The sequence below is a fragment of the Nanorana parkeri genome, unplaced genomic scaffold, assembly GCF_000935625.1.
Source record: "Nanorana parkeri isolate BGI_ZX_2015 unplaced genomic scaffold, ASM93562v1 scaffold387, whole genome shotgun sequence".
NCBI classification, from domain to species: domain Eukaryota; kingdom Metazoa; phylum Chordata; class Amphibia; order Anura; family Dicroglossidae; genus Nanorana; species Nanorana parkeri.
In genome coordinates, this window is record NW_017306655.1 from 559,604 (window position 1) to 584,573 (window position 24,970).

Genomic DNA, 24,970 nt, shown 5'->3' on the forward strand with positions numbered 1-24,970 from the left:
AGACGGGGAAAAAAAAAAAGGGGGGGGGGGGGGGGGGGTGGTTAAGGCAACTAAAGAGGCCTATAATGAAAATAACAAAGCTTTATTAACATGAATTAAGTTAGGCCCATCAAGTCTATATGGAATCCATCATTTGATAAATTCACAGCAATATAATGGTCATACTGTTCTCATGACCCAAATACAGTGATATAGTCAACACTATGGAACTTCCTCAATGCGCTTCGCCAAGATGGTTTCATCAGGAGGGGATTCCAGTGGGCTGTAATATTACAAATAGATGAATCAAATTGGCTATATCCAGATACCATATGACACATTTTGAGATACACCCCCTCCCAAACCTGCTGCCCCCCAATGAGATGTCGCCAGAGGCAACTGTCTCAGCTGCCTCATTATAGACATGGCCCTGTGTAGCACAGACTACTACAGTGATTTTAGCATCCCCAACAGCCCTCTAGAGATCAGATATGGATACTTACATTGAGCCAAGCTGAACCAATGTAAGTTTCCATTAAAGATCGTTTCTGGAGTTCAGCTTTATGGATTGCAGCAATAAGATCCCTGCTTTCCCTCTCCAAAGTCAGTTGGTTGTAATAGCTTAATTGGCAATCTTGCCGGCATTTGGTTGGTTGTTTAATGTTTGGACTCTAAAGTTGGTTTTCCGATGTAACTGAATGCCTGTTAAACACGATGGTAACAGCAAGAAGTTTATGGTGAAAATTGTACAGAGAATGACTGGCACTGATTTCTGTTTTAATGGTGGTTGCTTTAAGTTAAATGCACTACCTCAATAAAGATCAAGCCTTGCCCTTTTCCAATTTGAATAATTCTTTTGACATTACTGGGCAAAACTACATTGATTTCAGATTATATGGTTATGCCCCCAGTCTTCCTTCCCAGTTCTATACTCATCTGTCCTTATATTCAGCAAGAAATTCCATACAAGGTCACAGAGCCATGTCTCATAATATTCCTGGCAGAACCAAGAATTCTCTTTCCACACTAATTTATTCCCATAAATTAGTCTGGCGTATGAGCTCTTACTCAGAAGACAATAGGAATGGACCAGATCCAAACAATTATAACAAATTAAAGGGCAAGAGGATCATTTTCATCCTTCCTTACCTTTGCACTGTGCTATTAGATATGTTTTTCATCTCTAGGGACCTTTTTGTGTGTGTTTTTTTTTTGGGGGGGGGGGGGGGGGGGGAGGGGGGAGGGGTTCTGTGTATACAGAGTTTCTCCCAGGCATAATTTGCTGCTGTTGAGTTGTCTCTAGTTGTTGGTCTGAGAAACAAACATGTATGAAGAATAGTTATCAGCCTTAGCCAATCACTGAGGGGTTTGTCCTATAAGAGTCTTGTCCTGTACTCCTGAAGAGCTTGTTAAATATTGCTGCTTCATGCCAGTGAGGTATACAATATTTGTAGTGATGATTAAAACGTATAATGAACTAACACTGTTTTTCTATCCAGTTGGTTTGCCTGTTGGAAATTCTGGAACCCTTCACTATGTATTATCTCCAGTACCTACAGTGACTGGAGATCACGTCGAGATGGAATCAAACGTAAGCCTAGCCAATATTCAAAGTAGTATTAAACTCTCAAATGTTTTTACATAATCAATCCAGATCAAACAAACATTACATTTTTGCCCAATCACTTATGGTCATCATGTTTCCAAACAGCTCAAACTCTCTCAGCTCACTTTTCATGAACTTCCTGTTGAGTACAAGATCGAAAGGATCGAGTAGTCTATAGCTGCTATCCATCTACTAGCCTAGAGAAGGAAGAAGGGAGGAAGCAGAAGGGAGCAGATGGGAGGCGAGTAGTTTGGCTTGTTGTGCCTATGTGTCTGTGGAGACACACACAGCTTACTAGCACACACAAGGGGGACTCCACAGGACCCTGCAAGGGAAAGGAGTTACCCTGTAAGGTGATATCAAGTACTCTTGAATGGCTTCAACAATTTTGAATGATGAATTCAACAATTTTGCTAGTTTTATTTTTAAGCATTTTTTTTTTTTTTTCAATAAATCCCTATAAGGTCTTGTTTACATGGGCTTCAGCTTGTATAAGAGTGGTGTAAACAGCAGACTTCTACAAAGCAATTGTAGGGCTTTCAGCAAGCTTCATGCAGATTTGTTGAAGCCTTTGAAGCATCCTTTTGCTCTATTTTGTAGAGGTTAAGCATAAGTCTTAATAGAAGAGCTATCTACCACTTTAAAGAAGCTGCTAGCTGGCTTTATTAGGTTTCAGCACTACTTGAAGCTTTTGAAAAACTGATGTCTTCTTATTTAAAGTGATAGACAATACTCCCATTAGGGCCTATAATTAACCTCCCCCCAACCTGAAACTAAAGAAAAAGGCTTCAATAAAGCTTTTTGAAGCTTTTTCGTAAAACAATCATGAAAATATAAAACAGCAAGCACTTTACCGAAAGATCGTCATTGTAAGTTCACTAAGGTTTCAGGTGGCAGGCAAATACAACTGCTTTTATGTTTCTATTGTTGTCTAGACTAGGTCCTCTTAGTCGGTTTTTTAATAAACACTATACTTTTTTTTCTATAAAGGTTACATTACTTAAAGGAGAAGATGTTGTCGATCCTCCAGAAAACACCATTGATCCCTTCATTCTACCATCGAATCCCCAAACCACAACGCTTGTTTTGAAAGCCAGCTTTCTTGGATATTTTTTCACTCTTCTTCAGCAAGAAGGAATATTTAACTTTAATACAACTGAAGATGAAGTAAGAAACATATTAGTAATTGATAAATGAAAAGTATAACATAGGTATTTTATTTTACTAAGAGGTGTATATTTATAAAACATTCACAGAGCCGTTAGCTCTGTGAAAATCTGATTTTTATATTCATAGGGCATTAGGGCCACTAGATGTTGCAGAGAAGCATAGAAATTCTGTATGCTCCTCAGATCCACCTAGAGACCATAATACCGTGCAAAAAGTCAGAGTTTCACAGCACGAATGGCTCTGCAAACAGTTTATAAATACACCCCTAAGGATCTGTTACTCAAATACACAGGCAATGCAGATTTCTGTTTTTTTAAATTACAAAAACACGTGTAGCACCTCCCTGACCCCCGGAGGCCTTCAGTGGACCCCCAAAGGCAAAGGTAGGGAGGGCTGATATTTCACTCTCAGGGGTGGATCCTTAGCCGGGTTGTGGGATGTGAACAGTAAATTGGCTGCCAGTCACTTTAAGTGCCTTTTTAAATGCTTTATTGTAGAACAGCATAATTGGGAAAGAGGGTCCACATGTGACCCCCTCCAAGCGTGAGGCCTTGTCAGCTTCTCCAACCTTGAACAGACTGCCCTGAGCACATGGCAATCCCTGAGTAATAATGCACATCCCCAGCATGCACCACTGGCCATGAAACTCCTAGTGATTGGCTGGTGAGGCAAAGACACTCCTAATATTCTCCTATTGGCAGCCCCACTCTATGGCAGGGTCACACCCACACTACAGGTAGGTGCAATCAATAGAAGAGCCACTCAACTTAGGGTGAAAGGGGCTACACAAGGAACCAATAATAATAAGTTACAATATTTTATTGTTGACATATGAGTCAAGGCTTCTCTCTGAGGACATGAGGAAAGCAGTTATGAAAGTTCCCCCAGCCTCAGCATCTCTAGTGAATGGTAATGTCTTGTTTATAATGCAGTCCATATGCTTGATACATAGCAGCACATCTAGTGGCATTATTGGTGGCCATACACTTACCAATTTGTGAATAATCTAAGTACGAGCAATCCCAAAGAAACCATTCATCATTGAAAAAATGATCAAATCGCATTTTGCAGTTAATTGAAAACATCAGTTGAAAATACTAAGAGTCATATCTGCTATATCTCCATTTAAAAATTATTTAATTGATTTGTATTACATTTCAAAGAACATATATGCCTTTGTGTGTTGTAAAGTAGCCACCACTCCAAGCTCCCTCCTGTGATGGACTATAATCTCAATACAAATTAATAAACTAAATGTGAGATTCTAGTCCATCATAGGAGTGAGCTTGGAGCGGTGGCTACTTTATGACACACAGGGACCATGGGGAATAAAAGTAGCTACCCTCCCGAAGGAAGGACAGTGTCAGCAGCAATTCAGAGATGATCTGATGATCTACAGCTGAGTGATACACAAATAAGATACATTTTCATTAATAGTTAGGTTACTTGAATATATTTTTAAGATTTAACTCCTGAGGAGTTTAGTGTCATTTTAATAGGTTCTCTAAACTCTTCATCACCTTAGACAGAAATTGTTTCTCACTAGGCTGTGGTAAGCACTTGTTTAGGCCTTGGCATTACCTGCTATATCTCCATTTATCAAATAGAAGTTTAAATATATACAAAATGTAGATAATACATCTAATTAATTCTGGTTTTTAGCACATTTTTGTTTTGTTTATTCTTAATTAAAAATTGCATTTTATGCCATGAGTTTAGGAATCATTTCTTATTTCTTAGATTACAAATGCCGGAGCAATTTCTACTTCTGTATTTAGTGACATCATTCCTGAGGTTAGTGCACTTCGAGTATGTGTGTGCATTGTTTTTATTTTCCAAATCCTTTCCCCTCATTTACCATATTTCCCTTCCTTCCACATAATAGCACTGATGCTTGATGATTAACCCATTGCTGTCACAATAATAAGCAAAAAGAGAATATTCACTTTTTTTTGTATAGAGTATTAGGGGTAAAACCCCTATCAGGTTAGGTTGTTTTTGATATCTCTGTCCCACTGGGGAGATTTCCTTTCACTTCCTGTTCTGGAAGTGAAAGGAAATTCAATAGGAAACAAGAAGAAATATGTCCAAAATGATGATAATTCCAATCTTAAACAGACAGTAGTCGAATAAAAGCGCTAGACCTGGTTTGTCCTATTGGTGTGGCTGGTCAGTAAGGATGTGAAAGTCGGTATAGGTGATCTGACTACCAGACTGGCAGCTTCTACATTCCAGAGGAAATACACTGGGGTTGATTTACTAACCTTATAAACACACCACGAACATGTATACACCTCTGTAGTGTATTCCCTCCCAGCATGATCTATGGGTGGAATCTAAACACCTTTGTAGTATGTACACACCCAGCAGGTGTGTTGTGCAAAGCCAAGCATGAATTCCAAGGTGATGTTGTGTAAATTAGCTCTATGTTATGTTGCTTGCGTTGATGAATGCAGGAATGTAAATGCATGAGCTAACCATTTTTGTCTAAACTGTGAAGCAGCATTATATATGCATCATGTGCATGATTTTTCCATATATGGCATTAGTAGAAATATGCTTTTAGAGACTTTTTGGTTGATAAATACGTTTTGCTGTGTGAAAATCACACGCACCTGGTGTGTGCGTGTGTTTAGGTTAGTAAATCACCCCCACTGTCTCCTTGGTTTGTGGTGTCAAATTGCAGGATGATAAATTTAAATGCCACACTCCAGATACATTTGTATTCAATGTAGGGTTAAAGGGACAGTATAGAAATAGACAAAGCATTTTGGAGGCTCATACAAACACCCCCTTCATCAGAGCCTACTGATTAGGCTGCCAAATTAGCTCCTGAAGAGCTCTATACATTCTCACACACTGCAGAAAATGGTATTTGATTTCAAGCCATCACAGTCCTAATACATGTTCTCCCTAGTAAGACCTGATGAAGGAGGTATTTGTATTTGTATTAGTACCCAAAATTCATTGGCTATTTCTATACTGTCCCCTCAAACCTATATTTAATAAAAATGTAGCTGGACTATTAAATGGAGTGTGACACATCGATTCACAGTTCACATATAGGCAGTTGTCTCCAGGAAATGTGCCACAGTTAGATGATTTCCCCTCAGCTCTTGTTTTGCTGAATACAGTTTGGATTTTCTGTGTCAGTAACAATGCTCCCCAGAACAAAAAGAGAAGTTCCACACATTTGGGACATGGCAGTAAAAGGTTCACAGAGGATCTACTCATTCCCCACTCTATCCCCCAAAAATGTTTTTGCCTTTACATATACTTCAAGCATGTTTGTCCTAATGCTAAGATGGATCCTTTTATATTAGAACAAGACTTAAATAGATTCTATAGGCAGTTTAGATTGAAAGCTCTGTTATAGATGTGTATAGGTAGACCTACACTTACCTCAAATTTGCCTCCTTTGTCCATTATCGGTTCATAATCTTAATCTATGTTCCAAAAGTTCAGTCGCTCCACCTACATCCTTACTGGCAGTACACATGTACATTAAAAAATTAGAGACCGATGTAACAACTTTTCTGTCTGAATGTTGTAAGATAAAACAAATACCCCAAAACCTGACATTAGAGAAATATTGTAATTAAAACAGTGGACAAGGGCAGTTCCATTGTTATTATGGGCACATCATATTATGCTAATTAGATTTTGCAATGTAATTTTGTGATTATCAGATCTCAATACATATCAACCAGTTGAGATTAATCTCACTGTATTTGTCCAAGAAAAAAGTAGAACTGTAGTTTTTCGGGCATTTGATGATGGTTTGATTGATTCTGATACAAAATATTTTTTGATCAATGAACATGCAGTGAACATTCTTTTTTGCCTTTGCACAATACTAGCGTTCAAAGGTTCTGCAAAAGTCAGATAAATATCCCCTTGGAATCCACAGTATTAAACATATGTATAACACTTATTTCTATATGTCTTATCACTTGCAGCTTTCACCAGGACTTCAAGATTACAAGATACATATTTATGTGAATAAACAACCTTTAGTTACCATAAGTACTTCTAAAGCACTGCTTCATCTCTACTCCACCATGGAAGTAATGGCATCCAGCTCAGAATCTGAGCCTTCAGTCCTGTTTGTAATTGATCTGGTAAGTGGTCTATTCTGATTTAAAATGCTAAGTTATGCCTCTAAAAGTGTTTACAGACATCAGAGAACTCAATTGGACTGTTCAGATGGATTGGGGAACATTAATGTGTTTGTAAGCTGTACCCAAGCTGTCCCAGCCCACGGTTTGTGGGAAGAAAGTAGTTGGACTGGGATGGATTTTAAGTTTCCGATAAGTGGCTGGCATCCACAGCATTTGACCTCCCCAGAGGAAAAGAATGCATGTTCATGCAATGTGGACAGCTAGGAGGTCTTGCGAGATCCAGTAGCTGCAATGTTATTCTTTGTGGACACCTTAAATTAGATTAAAAGAGATTAGAAAGGATCTTCAACTAAATGTTCCAAAAACTTTTAAAGCAAAAGAGAAGGATGAAGAGGAAACACCTTGTAACCTCTTGTTAGCCATGTTTTGGATAGAATGGAGAAGGATTAGAGCTTCTACTTGGGTTTGTACTGCTATTCAGGGCTCTGTTAGATTTATCTTCACTTACTCGCTTACAAAGCTGCAGGAAAAGCAGTAATACCAACAATGATTCTAAAGTTTCCTTACTCTATCTAAAACTAAAAAAGTTTTAGCTGGACTTGGAATTTAAAGTTGCACAAATTATCCATGTAAACAGATGGTATAAAAGTGAACAAAAAACTATGGGACTTCCGAGGTGTCAATTAAATATACTGTATCAAGACTAAAATAATGAATACGTAAAAAATCAATTTGTATTTATAATGTAATATAAAACATTCAAAAGTCCCAAATTTTCTTGTTCGGTTTTGTATTTTCTAACATCCAGGATGTGGTGTCATGACTTTCCAATCTAGGGATATCAATTATTTTGTATATGTAAACAGATGCAGTCAAGACTATTACCAACTCTTTGCAGCAACATTTGTGGCAATGTCACTGGAGAGGGGAATTTTGGTTTCAATGGCATTTCTTATCAAGTGCAAAAAAATGCTGTAATTGAGTTGAAGTGGCTCGGAACTCAGTGGCTACTGGAATCCCTTTCAGATTGTAAGCCCTCACGGGCAGGGCCCTCATTATCATCGTGTCTTGAATTGTATTGTAATGTCTTCCTTATATTGTAACGCGCTGAGCAAACTGTTCGCACTATATAAATCCTGTATAATAATAATAATTTGCATTATAATATCTTTATTTATTGATGTCACACAAACATTGTGATTGACACCAGCTTCTTGAATAAACCGGGCATGTAGCAAAGGGCAGTGACCCACATCAGGCAGTCACAGTTCACTTTACAGGAGTTAAACCAGTACATGATGGATTCAGTTTTGTCTATATGAGTGCTGCACTGTCAACTTACAACATTTCTTCTTGCACTGTGTTACTAAAGCTTACAAGGTTCCTCAGTCTCATGTGGTCCATGAGTCTGGTCTGAGGATGGTGGCATGGTAATACAGTGTGATTACATTGCATAAACAGTCATTACAAAGCCACTGCTTACTTCTTAATTACAATTTGCAAATGTGATCACATGTTAGAGTTTCATATTTTTTTCTCTTTACTCTTTTTTCAGCATATGAATTTTAAAATCCAGTCATCTATCAAGGAAAACAGCTTACATTCAATGTTCTCCTTTGACAAGTAAGATCCAGTTTAGTTATTAATTTACCAGACTAGGTGGGACCTTCAAAAAATATTTTAGTTATTAGAGTTTTTCTTTTAAATCAGATCATTTTTATTGCATTTTCAAATGTAAAATTAAACATTGGCAAAACCAGACAAGCAACTCAGTTACATCCCATTATTCTGTTTCAAAGGCAGCAGGGGGAGAAGGGGAAGTGGCAACCAGTGATTTTACCAGTTGCCAGGAGCACAGCGGGATGCCAGCAAGAGTGTCCAAGGTTGCTAACTTCTTGGTGGAGAAACCTGTATGGCCCTTACACATCTCCCCACCTGGCTCTTAATAACCTAGGATGCAATGACCCAAAGAGATGCCACTTGAGTCAACTGCCTTGAGCTACCTAATTAGAGGACACTTCTGGCCTTTTGGTTTGCCACTGGGTGATGTTTGCATGTTTGGCTTGTGTTTTGATAATAGAATTGCGAGAAACCCTAAATTCCCTGTGCCATATTGCTGTTCCTTGCCTCTCTTTCCAGCAAATTCCAGCTGTCATTTGACTTTTGCCCTTCATCACAGCTCCTGAAAAGTGCTAAAAAAAAGTGTTCCGCAACTTCATTCATAAATACCATATAAAAACATTGGTATTTAATTTTTTTTTAAATATAAAAACAGTTCATATTAAACCCCTCAGTAGATCTTAGTTACCCCTTAATTAAGTCCCTTTTCCCCTCATCTTTTTTATTGTTTCTATTTTTAAGGAAATAATATTTAAACTTTTTTTTATTTTAATTCATTTTGTTTATTAATGTTTTAGAGTTGCATGTAAAAAAATATGCAGAATTTAAAAAACATGTATTTGTAAATAACTTGGCTCTGCAATAAACCAGAATCATAAATGTAAATTACATTATAAATGGGACAAATCATAGAATAAAATGTATACTTTTCATACACAGTATCACTAGTTGCTTAAAAACTAACGCTGGTCAAAGTAGAGCAAGGCACTTTTTTAGTTTGCTTTAGGCATTTTTATATAGATTGCATAGAATATAAAAGAATGATTGCAAGACAATATCACTAAATGTAAACCTTGTCCCCCACTCCAAAAAAAAAAGCCCATTATATGTATTAATTAAAGTAGAACTGAAGCCAAAACATTTTTGTTTTGTTTTGGATAGAGTAAGGAAGAGTTATAACCTCTGTCAGCTTTATTGTGTCTTCTGTGTTCCTTTGGGGAGATCTCCCTTTGCTTCCTGTCTGATAGTCACAATAGGAAGTGAGAAGAAATCTCTCCAAAGTGAGGAAAATCGCTGGTGGTCTGGAGGTTAATCAGAACTAGCGTCCCCATTGTCTATTTATTACTGTTCTGATTACAACCTAAAATTTTAGATTTTCTTTCACTTTCAGTGATAACAGTCACCAGGACAAATTGAGAGGGTGAATCTCCCCAATAGGGACACAGACTACAATAAAAATCTGACAGGTGTTCTAATCCCTCTTCATATTTTTGACTTCAGTTGCATTAAACTATTGCCAAATCAATAGACCCATAGCAGAAATATAAAACCTGCTCTGGCACATAAGGGATATACCAATGAAGAGCTAAAATGGTTAATATATTTTCAGTTACTATGCTTTCTTTTAACTGTTAACTCTTGTAACAGTGCTATTTTGAAATTTTAAGGATGTTCCTGTCTGTGATGACTTCATCTGTTGGAGATTTTGAGGTATATAGCTATAAAAGAGCAATATTAGCCAAATTGTTTATAAAGATTTGTCCCTGGTATGTTAAATGTTATCATAGCATAAAAAGGTTAATACAGTTTTCAGAACTCATGGATTCTACAGGTTCCATCCCAGTACTTTGCCTCTTCTCTGCTCTTCAGGTTAATATTATATGCCACCCCTAGGGAAGAAGTTCAGGGTTGCCATTACCCTAGGTGAATCCTACGGGTTAGGGATTTGTGGACTTGGCAAATTTATATGCAGTTTATGTACATATGATTTACGCGCAGTAAAATGGAAAGTTTGCTTATGTTGCCGAGGCCTCCTCTCCTTTCAGAAATCACCTAGTAATAGTAGGTGTAAAATGTACCTGTAAAAAAAAGGGCTTTTAGGGTTTTGCTTACCTTACTCTTGTCTTCTACCTATAGCATCTAGAGTAGCCCACAGCAGCCAAAATCTTCTAATAAGACGCCCTTGTAATGGACTGGATTGTCTTCTCACTAGATTTGACCTGCTCTGCATTCCCCTGGAACATTTTAGTGTGTAAATCAGGGATGGGGAACCTTTTTTTCTGCCAAGGGGCATTTGGATATTTATAACGTCATTTGTGGGCCATACAAAATGAACAACTTAAAAAATAGCCTGCTATATTTGGTCAAACATTTAATTAACTCACCCTAATGTGAAGACTGGAACTGCCGCAATGCCCCCCAGGATACACACACCCCTTCCCGAGCAATACACCCCCCAGGATACACACAAACATACCCCCCCCACACATTAGCTAAAGCTAAGGACCAGAAGGAAGTGTAACACTGCCAGTGTGCTGAGAGCAAGATAACAAACAGTTAAAACTTTCTTACAAACTCACCTCCACAGGCACTCCTCCACAGAGCATAACAAAATTCAGGGCTCTCTCTCTGAGTCTCGGCCAGCAGGTACAGTCTGCCAGTGCAGGCTGAGCAGCTCAGGTGCTCCTTAGGACGGACAGGAGGGGAGGGGCAGGTCGAAATGTGTTGGACGCCGCAGGTTGGGAGGGGGGTATCACCCCTTATAGTCAACAGCATCACACTAGGGGAGCCGACTCGGAGGGCCAGACCAAACGATTTTCCCACCCCTGGTGTAAAGGGTACTTTTCCCAGCTACAATGTTTTTACTGTGCACGATTATAATAAATGAAGGAAATCATTACCTTGTTATAAAATATATATTTGTATTTTATTTAGGTTCAAGACCTGAGTGACTTTATCAGCTCCCTCATTAAAGAAGTCTACAGTCCCGTAATAAATGGTATGCTGCCCTTTCAATAGCTGTAGAACTTGGGCCACAATTTATTATTTTTAGATATACTTTTAAGCTCTCACGGGCAGGGCACTCCATACCATCTTGTCTTGATTTGTATTGTAACAGTAATGTCTTCCTTATATTGTAAAGCGCTGCGCAAACTGTTGGTGCTATATAGATCCAGAATAATGATAATAATATTAATGACTCTAGACACTTATTTGATAAAATATTTTGTGAAATGGCTTTCAGAGATGCGCTGTAGCTAGGGAGGATCTTGACAATTTTGTCTCTCTAGAGCCAGAACCAGCTGTGCCCGCCTCAGTTAGGGAATTCCTAACTGACAGTCAGGGAGAAGACCGTGACCTGATTGATCAGCGGTTTGTGATCTTAAGAGCCGACATGTGACACCTGCAGTGTCACACACCAGCTCTAAGTTTTAGGAAGAATACATTTTACTTTCCCAATACTTCTCACTTGATAAAATAAACCAAATCCTATTTATTTTATCTACACATGAAGAGAATATTCACACAATTTATTGTGGCTGATTTACTAAAAGAGTAAAGCATGTTTATTTTGCAGAGTGAATTTTGATTTTGCCAGCAAGATTTCCCTTACATTAGTGAATAATTGGAAGCTGTGCTGACGTCTATCATCCAATGATATGCAAGCAAAAATCCAACTTTTTTTCCCTCTTGAACGTGATTGGGTATACTTTGCAAAGTGAATTTTCACCAGATTCGCTATGCAAAGTGAAAATTCCCTTGCAAAGTGGAAATTCCTATTGCAAAAGGACCATTCTCTAATGCTCTAGTAAATCAGCCACTCTTAGGGGTTTTTTTTACACAAGATTCGTGCAGCTTAAACCCAGGATTCACACCTTTTACCACTGAATCTAAATAGGAAAATGCGTAAATCTTGTGTGAAAGCATTAATAAACAGTAATAAACCCTTAGTGTGTGAAGAATCTCAACTCCTTTAGTAAATCTGCCCATGTGGATGCAGTAAATTCAGATGATCTCTGCTGTAATGTCTTAAGGGAATTGAAAAATCCAAAATCATTCATATCCAAAAAAATTGATTAATAGATTAATTTAACATGTTAAGATCCTTGAGGACAGGGGTTTGTGTATCTGTGCAGTATTTAAAGCTCTGTAAATTGTTGCTGCTTCAAAAATAAAAATTGTACAGAAAATTCATTTCATTTTTTTTATTGGTCATAATAAATACTACCCTATACAGGCATAATGTAACAAGAGTACTAACTTGCATACTAACCCATTATACATTACATAGCAGATCCTGATCTCCAGGATATGCAAATATCATCTAAATACAAGAAGAATGTAAAGATCTTTAAGATCTGTGCAGTAATTCAGTGTGAAACTTTAGCTCTCTCCAGGAGCTTCTGGTAATAAAGACTGGTCGCTGCTACTCTTTCTCCTTGTGCAGTGTCACTGGTCGTGTCAAGTTTTTACTGCTGTTTGGGTACTTGCTGAGATTCACCAATCTTTTTGTCAGCGAGAGAGCACGTGATGTTTTACAGATGTTTTATTCTGGTCACCCAAACAAGGGGTAAAAGGAAATCCTCCAACAGAAATATCTCTAATGAGCTTGGACAATGAAAAAGTGATGGGTTTTAACTATTTCTCTACTCTATGTAAAACAAAACCAAAAAAAGTATCCTATAGATAAACCTACATTTTTTTATGTAAGAAAAACTCCAAGCAGAAAAAATGATTGTGTTGATATTTTAGGTATTTTCTTTCAGGTTTGACACAAACAGCAATTCCTCTCCCGGACATAACAAACCTTCTGGATATGGACTTTTCTAAGGCAGAGATCGAAATAGCTAAGGTAACGTATATTTCATCCTGAATGAGGTTCTTGAGCTATGGTGGAAGGAACTTGACTGTTAGAAGCGTGGTATGAGGTTAGGACTTGGTCACTTGTCACTACCAAAAAGTTGAATTCATGGTGAAATGATGCCAACAAGGAATGAAAATAACAGTCAGTACATTCCAGGTTGGTGGTATGTCTAAAACAATTAAATTTTAAAGGCTTTGTAAATGAATACTGATGCAGCACAGGATGTAGACAGATTGGAGTGGATTTACTAATATTGCCGAGAAGGTTCATTTAGCATAGTTAATAAAGTGAAGATGTGCAAATGTCATCCACAACATCCATCCAATATATTCATCATATTAATGGACAGTGGAAGTATTTTTTATTAATTGTTTTTGTTATATAGTAAAAACCCCAGTGCTGATTAAATACCACAAAAAGAAAGCTCTATGTGTGCCCAAAAAATGGTATAAAATTGATTTCAGTACAGCATTGCATGATGGAATAAATGTCAGTCAAAGTACCACAGCACTGAACACTGAAAAATGGCCTGGCCAGGAAAGGGGTTTAACACCCTGGTCTTCAAATGGTCTTCAAATGGTTAAGCATTAGACATGTGCGATTCGTTTCGTTCCGAATCGAAATTCGGACGAATTTTCGGAAATTCGGACATTCGGATGTATCCGAATTCCGAATTACAGACATAACGAATGCAAACGAATCCGAATTTCCATTTCCGAAATTCGGTAGCGTTCGTACGAACGTTCGTTTCGTTTTCTGTTCTTATTCGTTTCTTATTCGTTTCTTATTCGTTTCGTTCGTTGGAGCAAAGTGACATTAGAGAAGGAGAAAAATATTTTTTCCCCCTCAAATGTCACTTTTGCTGCAAACGAACGAAACGAATAAGAAACGAATAAGAACAGAAAACGAAACGAACGTTCGTACTAACGCTACCGAATTTCGTCCGAATCCGAATTCCGAATCCGAATTGACTTTCACACCCGAATCATGAAAAACGAAATAACACAAATCCGAATTTAAAACGAAACGAAACAAATTTTTTGGCAGTGCACATGTCTATTAAGCATCCGTTAGTCTGATTCAGACACCCAAACTTGAACAGAGTTTGAACCTTTGAACCTTCATAGTTCCAAACTCTGAGATGCATGATAAAGGTCACAGACTTGGATAGTAGGGGCTCTACAGTAGTGAGAGGTTTCTGTATAAATACCAATAATGTTCTAACTATTGATATGAAGCGTACTCTGTTCATATCATATTCTGATAAGCTATTCTGGTTAGGCGGTCTTATGGGTTCCTAAGCACTGCTCCACAAATTGTCCCATACGCTGCACCTTTGGTAAAATCGAGGTCTGACAGCACACTACTATGAAAGTGCCACTGCAAATGTATACATATATATCAATGCATCTGTCTAATACTAATATTAATATTTTAGAAATATTTATCAGATGCTGGAAAGGTGAACCACCTTATGTTTCAGAAAACCTATTGATGAGATCTCTGCAGTTTCTAGGCCCCCATTCTCCCTGCTGGATTTTTTTTTACTGTATTTTATATTATAAGGAATGCAACAGGATATGCTGATACATGTATGAGTGGACAGGAACACCTAAAACATCAGGTGGACATGACAGAGTTGGGAACCATGGCAGGGACATCTGCCTGCTGGAGTATCCAAAACACCTAAGATTCCAGGGGCTAATTTAAATAAAACAGGCTCTGTCAGTACCTAAAATACCACTTTTGGGTGGCTGGACCCTTTAATACGAGCATTAATGAGACCCTTTAATGGGACCCCTAAAGTGGACCTTTACCCATACCTTTGAAAAACAACAAACACACCTTTGGAAATATTTAGTAATGACAATCTACAAACACATACTTCTAGATAATTGCCGGCTTTGTATTCTTTGCATGCCTTGTTTTTCTTTTCTTCCCCAGTCTTCTGACAGTGGCCATGTTTACTAAGGGCAGATTACTAGATCTCCTTTTACTTCCTGGATTTCTAGCACATGTGTCTAGACATGTGCCCAAAATATGTGACCATGAACAGCCTCTCAGGGGAGGAAAATGCCTTTCCCTGAGATCTCGTGAGATTACAGATGAGATTTCCCAGCAATGCTCTGCTGATGACAAGGCAATCCCAGTGTGCATTGCTTTGCCAAACTGAAGTCAATTTGCCCTTTCAAAGCAGGAAGTGAATGCTCTGCAAGTGTAAGTATTTCATAGTCACATCATTTTACACCTGACATGTCTATGTTATTATTAATCATCATACATAGAGGGATGCATTGGTAGAATTTGATATTTGAGTGTAAAGGTCCGCTTTAAACTGAGAGCATGCTTATGCCATTAAGGGAACCATTTGACATCACTGCATCACATGCCTGCAACCGTAGTTCTGGTCTCTTGTAGATAACCCACAGGTCCACATTATTTACAGGTAAGCCATGTTACACGTAAAGATTTATTTATTTTTGTTTCCTTTTCAGGACGTACTTCTTCTATCAATCAATGTTTGCAATGCCTGAACTACTACTTATGACCATTAAACATTTAAAGAATTGAAATAAGGAAATCAAGCACTGTTCTATCATTTCTATGTTCTATGACATTGAATATGAGCCTATGAATTCTTAAGTGATATTGTTGTTTCAGTCATATATTGTGATGGTCTAAATTAGAGAGAACAATGTCTTTTTCGTTAAGCTCCTTTTTTCCAACAACATTGCAAAAACATCTTTATAACCAAAGCACTTGGTTGACTATATGTAACAACCTTGTAAATTACCAAATGCAATAAAAAAATGTATCAATCAATGTATTCTTTTTTTATATATACAGTATATACATATATAAAGAAAATAGAATATTTTCACTGTAGTTCACACGTGCTAAACCACTTAACATTTTAGGACGTGTTTATAACATTGTGATCCAATCTACGCACATGGCTGAAGTCTGATTTATCCCCATTTTTTTGCAACTATAGTTTCGCAATAGTGTTTTCTAATGGTGCAAAAATGAGTACCTAAAGTATATCAAAACACAAAAACAAAAGTGTTACATATTGAAGATTACCAGTCCTTACATGAAATGGTTGCATTTGTTTTCTTTAAAGGAGAACTATGGGTTTAGGGCTTTTCCCCATAGTTCTCCTAAGGGTAACGGTATACTGAGACGCCGCAGCCGGAACAGATCTCGGCAATGCTGTCTGGAGCCACCCAGCTGCGTGAGTGACAGCTGACTCTGCCTATCTAAAGCCAGAGCCAGCTGTACCCGCCCCCTCCCCATCCGTTCCGCCAGTCAGCGCTGGAGGATCAGACAGGGGAGGGGGGGAATCCCTGCAGGGAGCCGTGAGTGACAGTCACGGCTCTCTGCAGGGATAGATCGAGAAGTGAGCGAGCAACGCTATGTGTTCGCTCACTTCCCGATCTACTGAGCCGACCTGTGACAGTTTCATTGTCACAGGTCGGCTCAGATTATGAGGCTGAGTGAAAATTACTCGCCTCATAATTCTCCTTTAAAAAAAACACACACTTGTTGATTCTTCTAGAACTCCCATGTCCTTGAAACCTCCTGTGAACTTACCTAAACGTATTATTATCTATATTATCAGCCTTGCCTGTTATCATCCATGAACTACAAAATATTTCCACCCTCTATGTAATGTAAATAAGGGGAGGGGTGTTTGTAGCCTGAATCAGAAGAACAGCCTAGGGTGACAACGCTGTTTTTTTTATAAATACAGAACAGTGAGTGAGCGCTGTTACCCAAAGGCATGAAGTGCGCTACTTGGAGGATCACAAGTTGAAAAAAAGTGGACAAAACTGAAAAGAAAATGAATGCAGTCACCAGTCGAACTGAAGGGTTGCTGTACGGGCTAATTACAATAGCCCGTACAGCAGCCGAAGGCAGCCAAGTGACTCAGCCGAGCCGAAGGCATTTGCTCCGGCTTGACTGAGCCAAAGTGACAGCCGAAGTGTGGAGAAAGGTCGGCCAAAGCCGACCGATCTCCACGCAAATGACAGCTGGGCGGAACCAGACACTGCGGGCGGCATCGGTGAAGACCGCGGCGGCGCCGCCGCGGGCAGCATGAGTAGCTGTGAGCGGCGCGCCTCCCCTTGCCCCTCGCCTCTCTCGCCCCCCCCGAACTGGCGGAACACCTGGTCCTGGTCGCAAGTGCGACCGCTGCGACCCTAAATTTGTTCCGTTTTGACGTTTTTATGTTCGCTTTTTTCCAGTCTTTGCTTTCTTTTTCTACCACACCATGGGAGCAGACACCCTACACCACGACAAGAGCGCCCAACCCGCTTCATGGATTTCGCCTGGAACCCCGCTTCCATAGAAGACACCAACTCTCCACCACGGCCTGTAGCCTTGGCGTGGCACCGTGAGTACTCTGGACACATCCACATAAGCTATCCCTGCCCTTCCCATGGCAGTCCACATCTTATCCATTAACGCCAAAGGCCTGAACCATCCAGCTAAACGCCGCTCACTGTGGTTGGAAGCCATTAGGCACCGAGCGGATGTGGTGTGCGTTCAGGAGTCACACTTCTGCAGCTCGGCCCCACCCTTGTGCTCCCACAGGAGCTTCCCGACCATCATCGCGGCAAATGCCCCTTCCAAAACTAAGGGAGTACTTGTAGCAATAAGAGACACGGTGTCCTACTCACAACTTGAGGCGCACACTGACCCCATGGGCCGCTTCATCATTCTGGTTTGCTCCATCAACTCCAGGTTGTATACCATCGTCAACCTGTATGCTCCCAACTCCCACCAGACACGATTTGTCGATAGACTGCTTAAAAAATCTCGGAAGATCCAAAGGGGGGAGCTGATTGTCTGTGGTGACTTCAACCTGACACCTGATAGGGCAATGGACTCCACTTTCTGGCCACGAAGGAAACTACCGTCCCTCCAACCCACTATTAACAAAAATGGCCTGTTTGACGTCTGGAGATGCCAGCATGCCAGTGAACGGGACTTTACGTTCTTCTCCCCTCCACATAACTCGTACTCCAGGCTAGACCTATTCCTGGTGGATCGAACACTGCTGCCTCGGATACAAAAAACTCTTATCCATGATATCACCTGGTCTGATCATGCTCCGGTTTCGATGGTGATATCATCTAGCAACCCGACCTTCAACTCATTTGTTTGGCGTAACAATGTTTTCCTTTTACAGCAGGCTGATACGGTGAAAGCCATTACTGCTAGCTTAAGGGAGTTCTTTGATCTCAATGCAACTTCGGTGAAGGACCCGTTTACGTTGTGGAATGCCCATAAGGCGTACATAAGAGGTCTACTGATCCAGCAGGGCTCTAGGTTCAAGAGGCAGAGGTCACGGGCTCTAGACCAGCTCATTTCGGAAATTAGCAAACTCGAAGCTGACAATAAACAGCAGCCCTGTCCCAACCGCTCCTCAACTCTATCCCAACTTCGACTAGACCTTAGGAAACTTCTCATGGAACAGCATTGTAGACAAACCATGAATATTAGATCCAACTTTTACGTCAGTGGCAGTAAAGCCAGCAAACTTCTGGCGTCCCGCCTAAAAGCCAAACAGACCCGCACGAGAATTCCCTATCTGCAAAGAGTTCTTTTACCAAGCTACCAGCCTTTTTGGCGTGGGAAAGGGAGTTGGGCGAGTCTTTCCCTCCAGAGACGTGGGAGGCAGCTTGTGGCTACATCCACACCGCCACGAAGAGTGCTGACCTGTGGGAGCTCTTCCACAAAATAACTCTGAGATGGTACCTCACTCCGTACCGCCTAGCAAAATTTGCTCCAGCCAACTCGCCGTTGTGCTGGAGGGAGTGCGGGCAGGTTGGTACCCTTCTCCATATACTATGGAGCTGCAGATCTCTGACGAAGATCACACCAGCTTACATTCATTAGTTAAACAAACATGTTTTTAATTTGCTGACAAATAGAGTTCATCCAGTTCCCGGTCCACTTCTGGCACAAATGATGTAAGTGCCCAAGTGTTGCATACTGGAAGGTCAGCAGAGCATTGCTGGGAAATCTCATCTGTAATCTCACAAGTGCCAGATTTCCAGTAAGTAAAGGGAGATCTAGTAATTTGCCCTTAGTAAACATGGCCACTGTCAGAAGACTGAGGGAGAAAAGAGAAGTAAGGTATACAAAGAATACAAAGGCGGCAATTATCTAGAAGTATGTGTTCGTAGATTGTCATTACTAAACATTTTTAAAGGTGTGGTTGTTGTTATTTTAAATATATGGTAAAGTTCCTCTTTAAGGCCCTGTTCACACTAGGGGGTTTCTTGATCGTGCATCAAATTGTGCACAAAAGTGCATGCTTCGATGAGCATTCATGATGTGTGCACAAATGCAGAACATGATTGCGCTGCCATTACGAGGTAATAATACCCCAAACGCATCTGGGACACATGCAGCCAAATTTGCAATATGTACTATTTTTCTACGTTTGGCGCAATCAGGGACCCCAAACGGGGGAAAGAAAGACCCGCAATTGTGTGGCAATATGCATTTCTGTGACGCACGTTCCCGCTAAACCCTGGTGTGAATGGGGCCTAAAGCCTCATGAACACGGTATCTGGGAATTTCAGGTGTGTCCACACAAATGTGGCCGCTGTGCCCATATAAGTTACTTGCGGAAAGCCATGGACAGGTGCAGGCGCTGTCAGTCTGTCATTAACTTGAATGGGCACAGTGGCCACATTTGTACGGACCCAAAGCCCGAAGCCCAAATGCTGGGTATACGTACACTTTAAATGTTAACTTCTTTGCCAAAGTGAACTGTCATGTTTTTGACAAGTAGCATTTCAGAAGATAGGAAACTTCAGAAATCCACCGTTAACCTTTGTAACAGACACTGCTGATACGTAAAGAGGGAATGTCGTGTCATTATCAACCTCTTAAATGTGTTAAAGTGTTTCCAGGGATTTATGCCAAGTACTTTATGTTACCTGCTGATATTTACACAGGCTTACCAGACCTTCCATTAAGAAACTTTCTTGCAGTTTGGCTACAGTAGCCCTACGTATATAACATTATAATACTTACCTAGCTTACACTTGGCTGTACAGTACATCAGGTTACCATAGGTAGTGAAAGATGACATGTCAACTGAGGCTGAGGTTTGCTATAGGATTATGTAGCTTAGAAAGAAAATAGAGCAGTCTACAAATAGTTTAGACACGGATCATAGGTTATACAAAAAAAAAGCAAATGCAAAAAACACACACGTGCAAAAAAAACAAAAAAAAATGCTTTGAAGTGATTATGTCATCTTTCAGAATATATGGACATATACATCAAAACAAAATCACTAACATCTCACATAGATTTTAAAATGGTAATGTTGATCCATAGATACCAAGGGGTCTATTCACGAAGCTGCTGAAGGATCTGGCCATAGCTTAGTCTAAGTCGGGATCTGCTGTAGCTCGCGGTATACTGAGCTTAGGGTAACGGGAGGACGCTAGTTTGTGTCCTCCCGTTACCCTAAGGAGAACTATGGGGAAAAACACTGACCCCATAGTTCTCCTTTAACCTTTTTGTTTTACTTCTCTTTTTGGCCACAGGCGTATACTTGAGTGGTGACCCAAAGTCAGCAGTTGCTAACAGTGCAGAGCCATACGGCAGAAAGGAAGGATCCCAACAATATTGTTGGGATATACCCTGACTGCCTAAATGACCGCTGGCTCTGCCTCTCTTGAGCCTCGTCAGCTGTGCCCACCCTTTTCCCTGCCTGTCCCCTTATTGAGTGCTGGAGGAATAAAGATGGATGAGGTGAATCCCTCCAGGGAGCCTTGACTGAAAGTCACTGCTCTCTCTGCAAGGAGAAGAGACCGAGAGCTGAGCGATCAGTGGTTGCATTTCTCAGCTCACTGTCACTTTTTGAACCTTTTTGAACCCGAGTGCCCAAACTGCGACGCAAAATCAATGTATTTATCTCAAAGTGCCAGCGCTGAAAATAAGTTTGGTAATGCAGTTTGGGTGCTCGGGATTAAGAAACGTTCAACATCACTGCCTAACGGCCTTGTACGGCTCTCACGGGGGACCTGAGCGTCCAGGATCGCCTCTGTAGTCGGGCCGGTCACAATCAGGCAGCGGCGGTGACCTCTAAACAGGCAGATTAGACGGCCGCTTGCGGGGGCCTCCCGAGGTCCTAGCGAGGAGGAAGCAGCCGTCTAACCTACCTGTTTATTGGCTGCCGCTGCCTAATTGTGACTGGCCCGGATCGCATACCAAGGCGATCCGGGTCAGTCAGATCTATTACCCCCCCCTGCCGCTCTGTCCCCCTTCTCCTCCTGCTCGCTCGCCCTTCCGATTTCTCCCCGTCGGCTGCACTAATGTTTTGTGGCCTGAACCTGGGCTCGCGTGCCAGCAGAAAGGGCCTTGCGTGCCCTCCCTGGCACGCGTGCCATAGGTTCGCCACCACTGGTATAGAGCTTCAGTGCCTCAATATGACTCTGAGCAGTGGAGAGACTATATTTTCCTCTAAATTCAATTTCTGATTCAGTACCTCTGCTGGAGGTCTTTTTCAAGCATCCATTATTCTGTCTCCATGTTCTTGATTTTACCTTCGTATTGAAAATTCTGTTCTTTTGAATCTTATTCACACTCTTAATGTATTTAAAGGTCTCAGTCACATCCCCCCCTTATTTCCTCTAGACTCTACATGCTAAGTTCCACCTGATATGTTTTATCCCTCAGCCCTTTTTGCAATTTTTGTTGCTTATCTCTGGACTCTCAATATTACATTTTGTCTCTTCACTGGGCCTTTTCTTTTTCCCAGGGAAACTTTCTAACGACGTCTGTTTCATACTCATTTTTGCTAATTTGTGGGTTAAATTTGAGCAAACACAATATACACGTACACCAAGCACTGTTAAACATGAGAAAGTACCGGTGAACAGAGAGAAGAGCGATACACACCTTCTCTTTACCAAAGCTACAACGCCACTGCCGCTTGCAGCCGCTCAGCTCCAGACGTCACCTAAAACCGCCCCGATATCACGATATTTTGCGCATGCGCGGTATTGGTGCGGCTTTAGGTAACGTCTCTCAGCTCCTGGTTAACCTCTCGCCCTGGAAAGTCGGACAAACCCGAGAGAAATACACCACAGTAAATAAAATGGAAATAATTTAATGTTCCTTGGGCGGCCCGGTACTATTTGATCCACGGACCGGTACTGGTCCGCGGGCCCGGGGGTTGGGGACCACTGATATAGGGGAATCAGAACCTCGTTCCTTCTGCTGGTCATCCCTCTAACGATAACTTAAAATCTATGTAGAGGAAAAAGGGCCACCTTCCTTTTGCTGGTGATCCCTCTAGTGATGACTACAGACCTATATAGGGGAATCAGGACCTCCTCTCTCCTGTTGGTGATCCCTCCAGTGATAACTAAATATCTATATAGGGGAAATAGGACCACCTTTCTGCTGCTGATAATCCCTCCAGTGATAACTAAACATCTTTGTTGGGGAAACAGGGCCTCTTTCCTCCTCCTAGTGAGCCCTCTAGTAATGCTCCCCAGAATACAATTTATTTTCTCCACCACAGTTTACACTGTTTGCTCATTTTGCAGTCATCTCAACATACGCACCCCAAATATTTTTCTTCTGTAGCTCAAGCCAACACTGTAACCCCAATATTGTACTCTATCAGAGGATTATTTTTCCCTGCATTTTTTTTTTGAACTGTTAAACTTAAGTTTCCACTGCCTTGACCAATCTTCCAGCAATGCCAAGTCATGTTCCATGTTACCTTTGTCTCATCAGTAAAAAAAACTAGTTCTCTTTATGGTCACGGGAGGACATATACTAACCTCCTCCCGTGACTCAAAGCTCAGTATAAAGCGGGCTATTGCCCACTATATACTGAGAGCGCGGCAGCCAGGACGGATCCCGAAAATACTGTCGAGATCCACCCAGCTGGCTGTTTGACAGCGGGCTTTGCCTATCTAGAGGCAGAGCCAGCTGTGCCTGCCCCCTCCCCTGTCCGTTCTTACAGTCAGTGCTGGAGGAGAGGGGAGGGGATCCCTGCGGGGAACGGTGACTAAAAGTCACTGCTCTCTGCAGGGAGATGATCGGGAAGTGAGTGAGTGACGGTATGTGTTTGATCACTTGATCATTCCCGAACTTCCCAATTTCATTGTCACGCATAGGCTCTAACTATGAGGATGAGTGTAAATCACTCACCTCATAGTTCTCCTTTAACGCCTACCTTTTACTACTTTTTTTATGAGATCATTATGTGGAACCATCTCAAATGCTTTGCTGAACCAAGATGGGCTATGTCCACAGCACCACCACCAATGTGATTTCAAGTCACTTTTAATATTTTTTAGTTGCTTTCAATAAGATAATACGTTGTGATCCTGCCATGAAGGTCCTTGTTCAGTTCATGTTAGGCTGGGCACACACCTTACAACCATCGCAAGACTTAATTAAAAAAACGTACAATCTGCCTATCTTGGACAGGCAGATCGTACTTGCGATGATCGCAAGCCGCGGCCCCCTGAGGGGCGGGCTTCCGATGACCGCAATGCCGAACGGGCAGTGTGCGCTTGCGCACACCGGCCCGTCTAGCTTTTATCTTACGAACATGCTACACACCCGCCGAACATCGTACGATGCTCGGCGGGTTTTCGAACATGTTCGTAAGTTAAAAGTCGCACGATCTTACAGTAGTAGAGGTCGCACGGCTTCCACACACCTTACGATAATCGTACGATCGCTGGATTTCCCGCGATTATCGTACAATTATCGTAAGGTAGAGTAACAACTCTCTGTCCCTGTTTCCCAATTGTTCTCTTGGGTTTCCCTGTCCCAGACCCTGTCACAGTCTCTCCCTATAGAGACTACAAGAGGCTATGCTAACATACATTACATAGGTATAGTCTACTGTTGTCAGCATGATGAAACCCTGCTCTAAGAAATGACAAGCAGTTGCCATTGGAGTACATGCATTTAGAAAGGAAGTGGCTGCAAGAGGCTACAAGAACTCAGAAGTGCTCATTTGCAACAAAGGATTAAGAAAAGGTAAAACATTTATTTTATTTCAAAAAGGCAATTATTTATTATACACAGCTTAAAAAATTCATTCAATTAGGACTTGCTACACTTTTTATACTTTAAAATAAATAAAACAAATCTTAATCTATAATAATAAAAAGCTAGTCTGCGTTTTAATAGATAATTAAAAATATTGGTTTGAGGCATAGTTATGAATTATACATGTAAATAGAGTGGCCATATTAGCTCATTACTTACACACTCTCTGCTTCCCGTTTAGTAGTGCTACCCAAGGCCGCACTTTGTTTATCTTCTTACCGTACTACAAATATTGTGGACAGGGCCTGACTAATAGTAACGAATAAACTCTCTGTAGTCTTTAAAGATGTAAAATGCCCACAATTCTCCAGGTGCCCACAGATTATAGGCACATTTCAGGATTAAGGTTCTCACTGCTACAACAAAAACTGATGTGCTCTACTGCAAGCACCTAGAAGTGCACATACCTGCAGCGGCATCCCAAACCGTCCCATCACAGTCCAATTCCCACAGTCCAATTCCAGCTGGGTCTTACAGGCAGATTTGCATTACTTCCAG

General features: G+C 40.8%; 1 protein-coding gene across 1 annotated transcript in view; it reads left to right on the forward strand.

Annotated features, from left to right (window-relative positions):
- BPIFB6 (BPI fold containing family B member 6) overlaps window positions 1-17,711 on the forward strand; it is a 21,738-nt gene extending 4,027 nt beyond the window's left edge. The window contains exons 6-13 of the mRNA XM_018559287.1: window positions 1,479-1,570; window positions 6,715-6,876; window positions 8,432-8,499; window positions 10,164-10,206; window positions 11,431-11,494; window positions 13,263-13,348; window positions 16,553-16,595; window positions 17,608-17,711. Of these exons, the coding sequence (XP_018414789.1) occupies window positions 1,479-1,570; window positions 6,715-6,876; window positions 8,432-8,499; window positions 10,164-10,206; window positions 11,431-11,494; window positions 13,263-13,348; window positions 16,553-16,595; window positions 17,608-17,711 (662 nt within the window). The remainder of the gene's footprint in view (window positions 1-1,478; window positions 1,571-6,714; window positions 6,877-8,431; window positions 8,500-10,163; window positions 10,207-11,430; window positions 11,495-13,262; window positions 13,349-16,552; window positions 16,596-17,607) is intronic.
- Window positions 17,712-24,970: the final 7,259 nt, after the last annotated feature.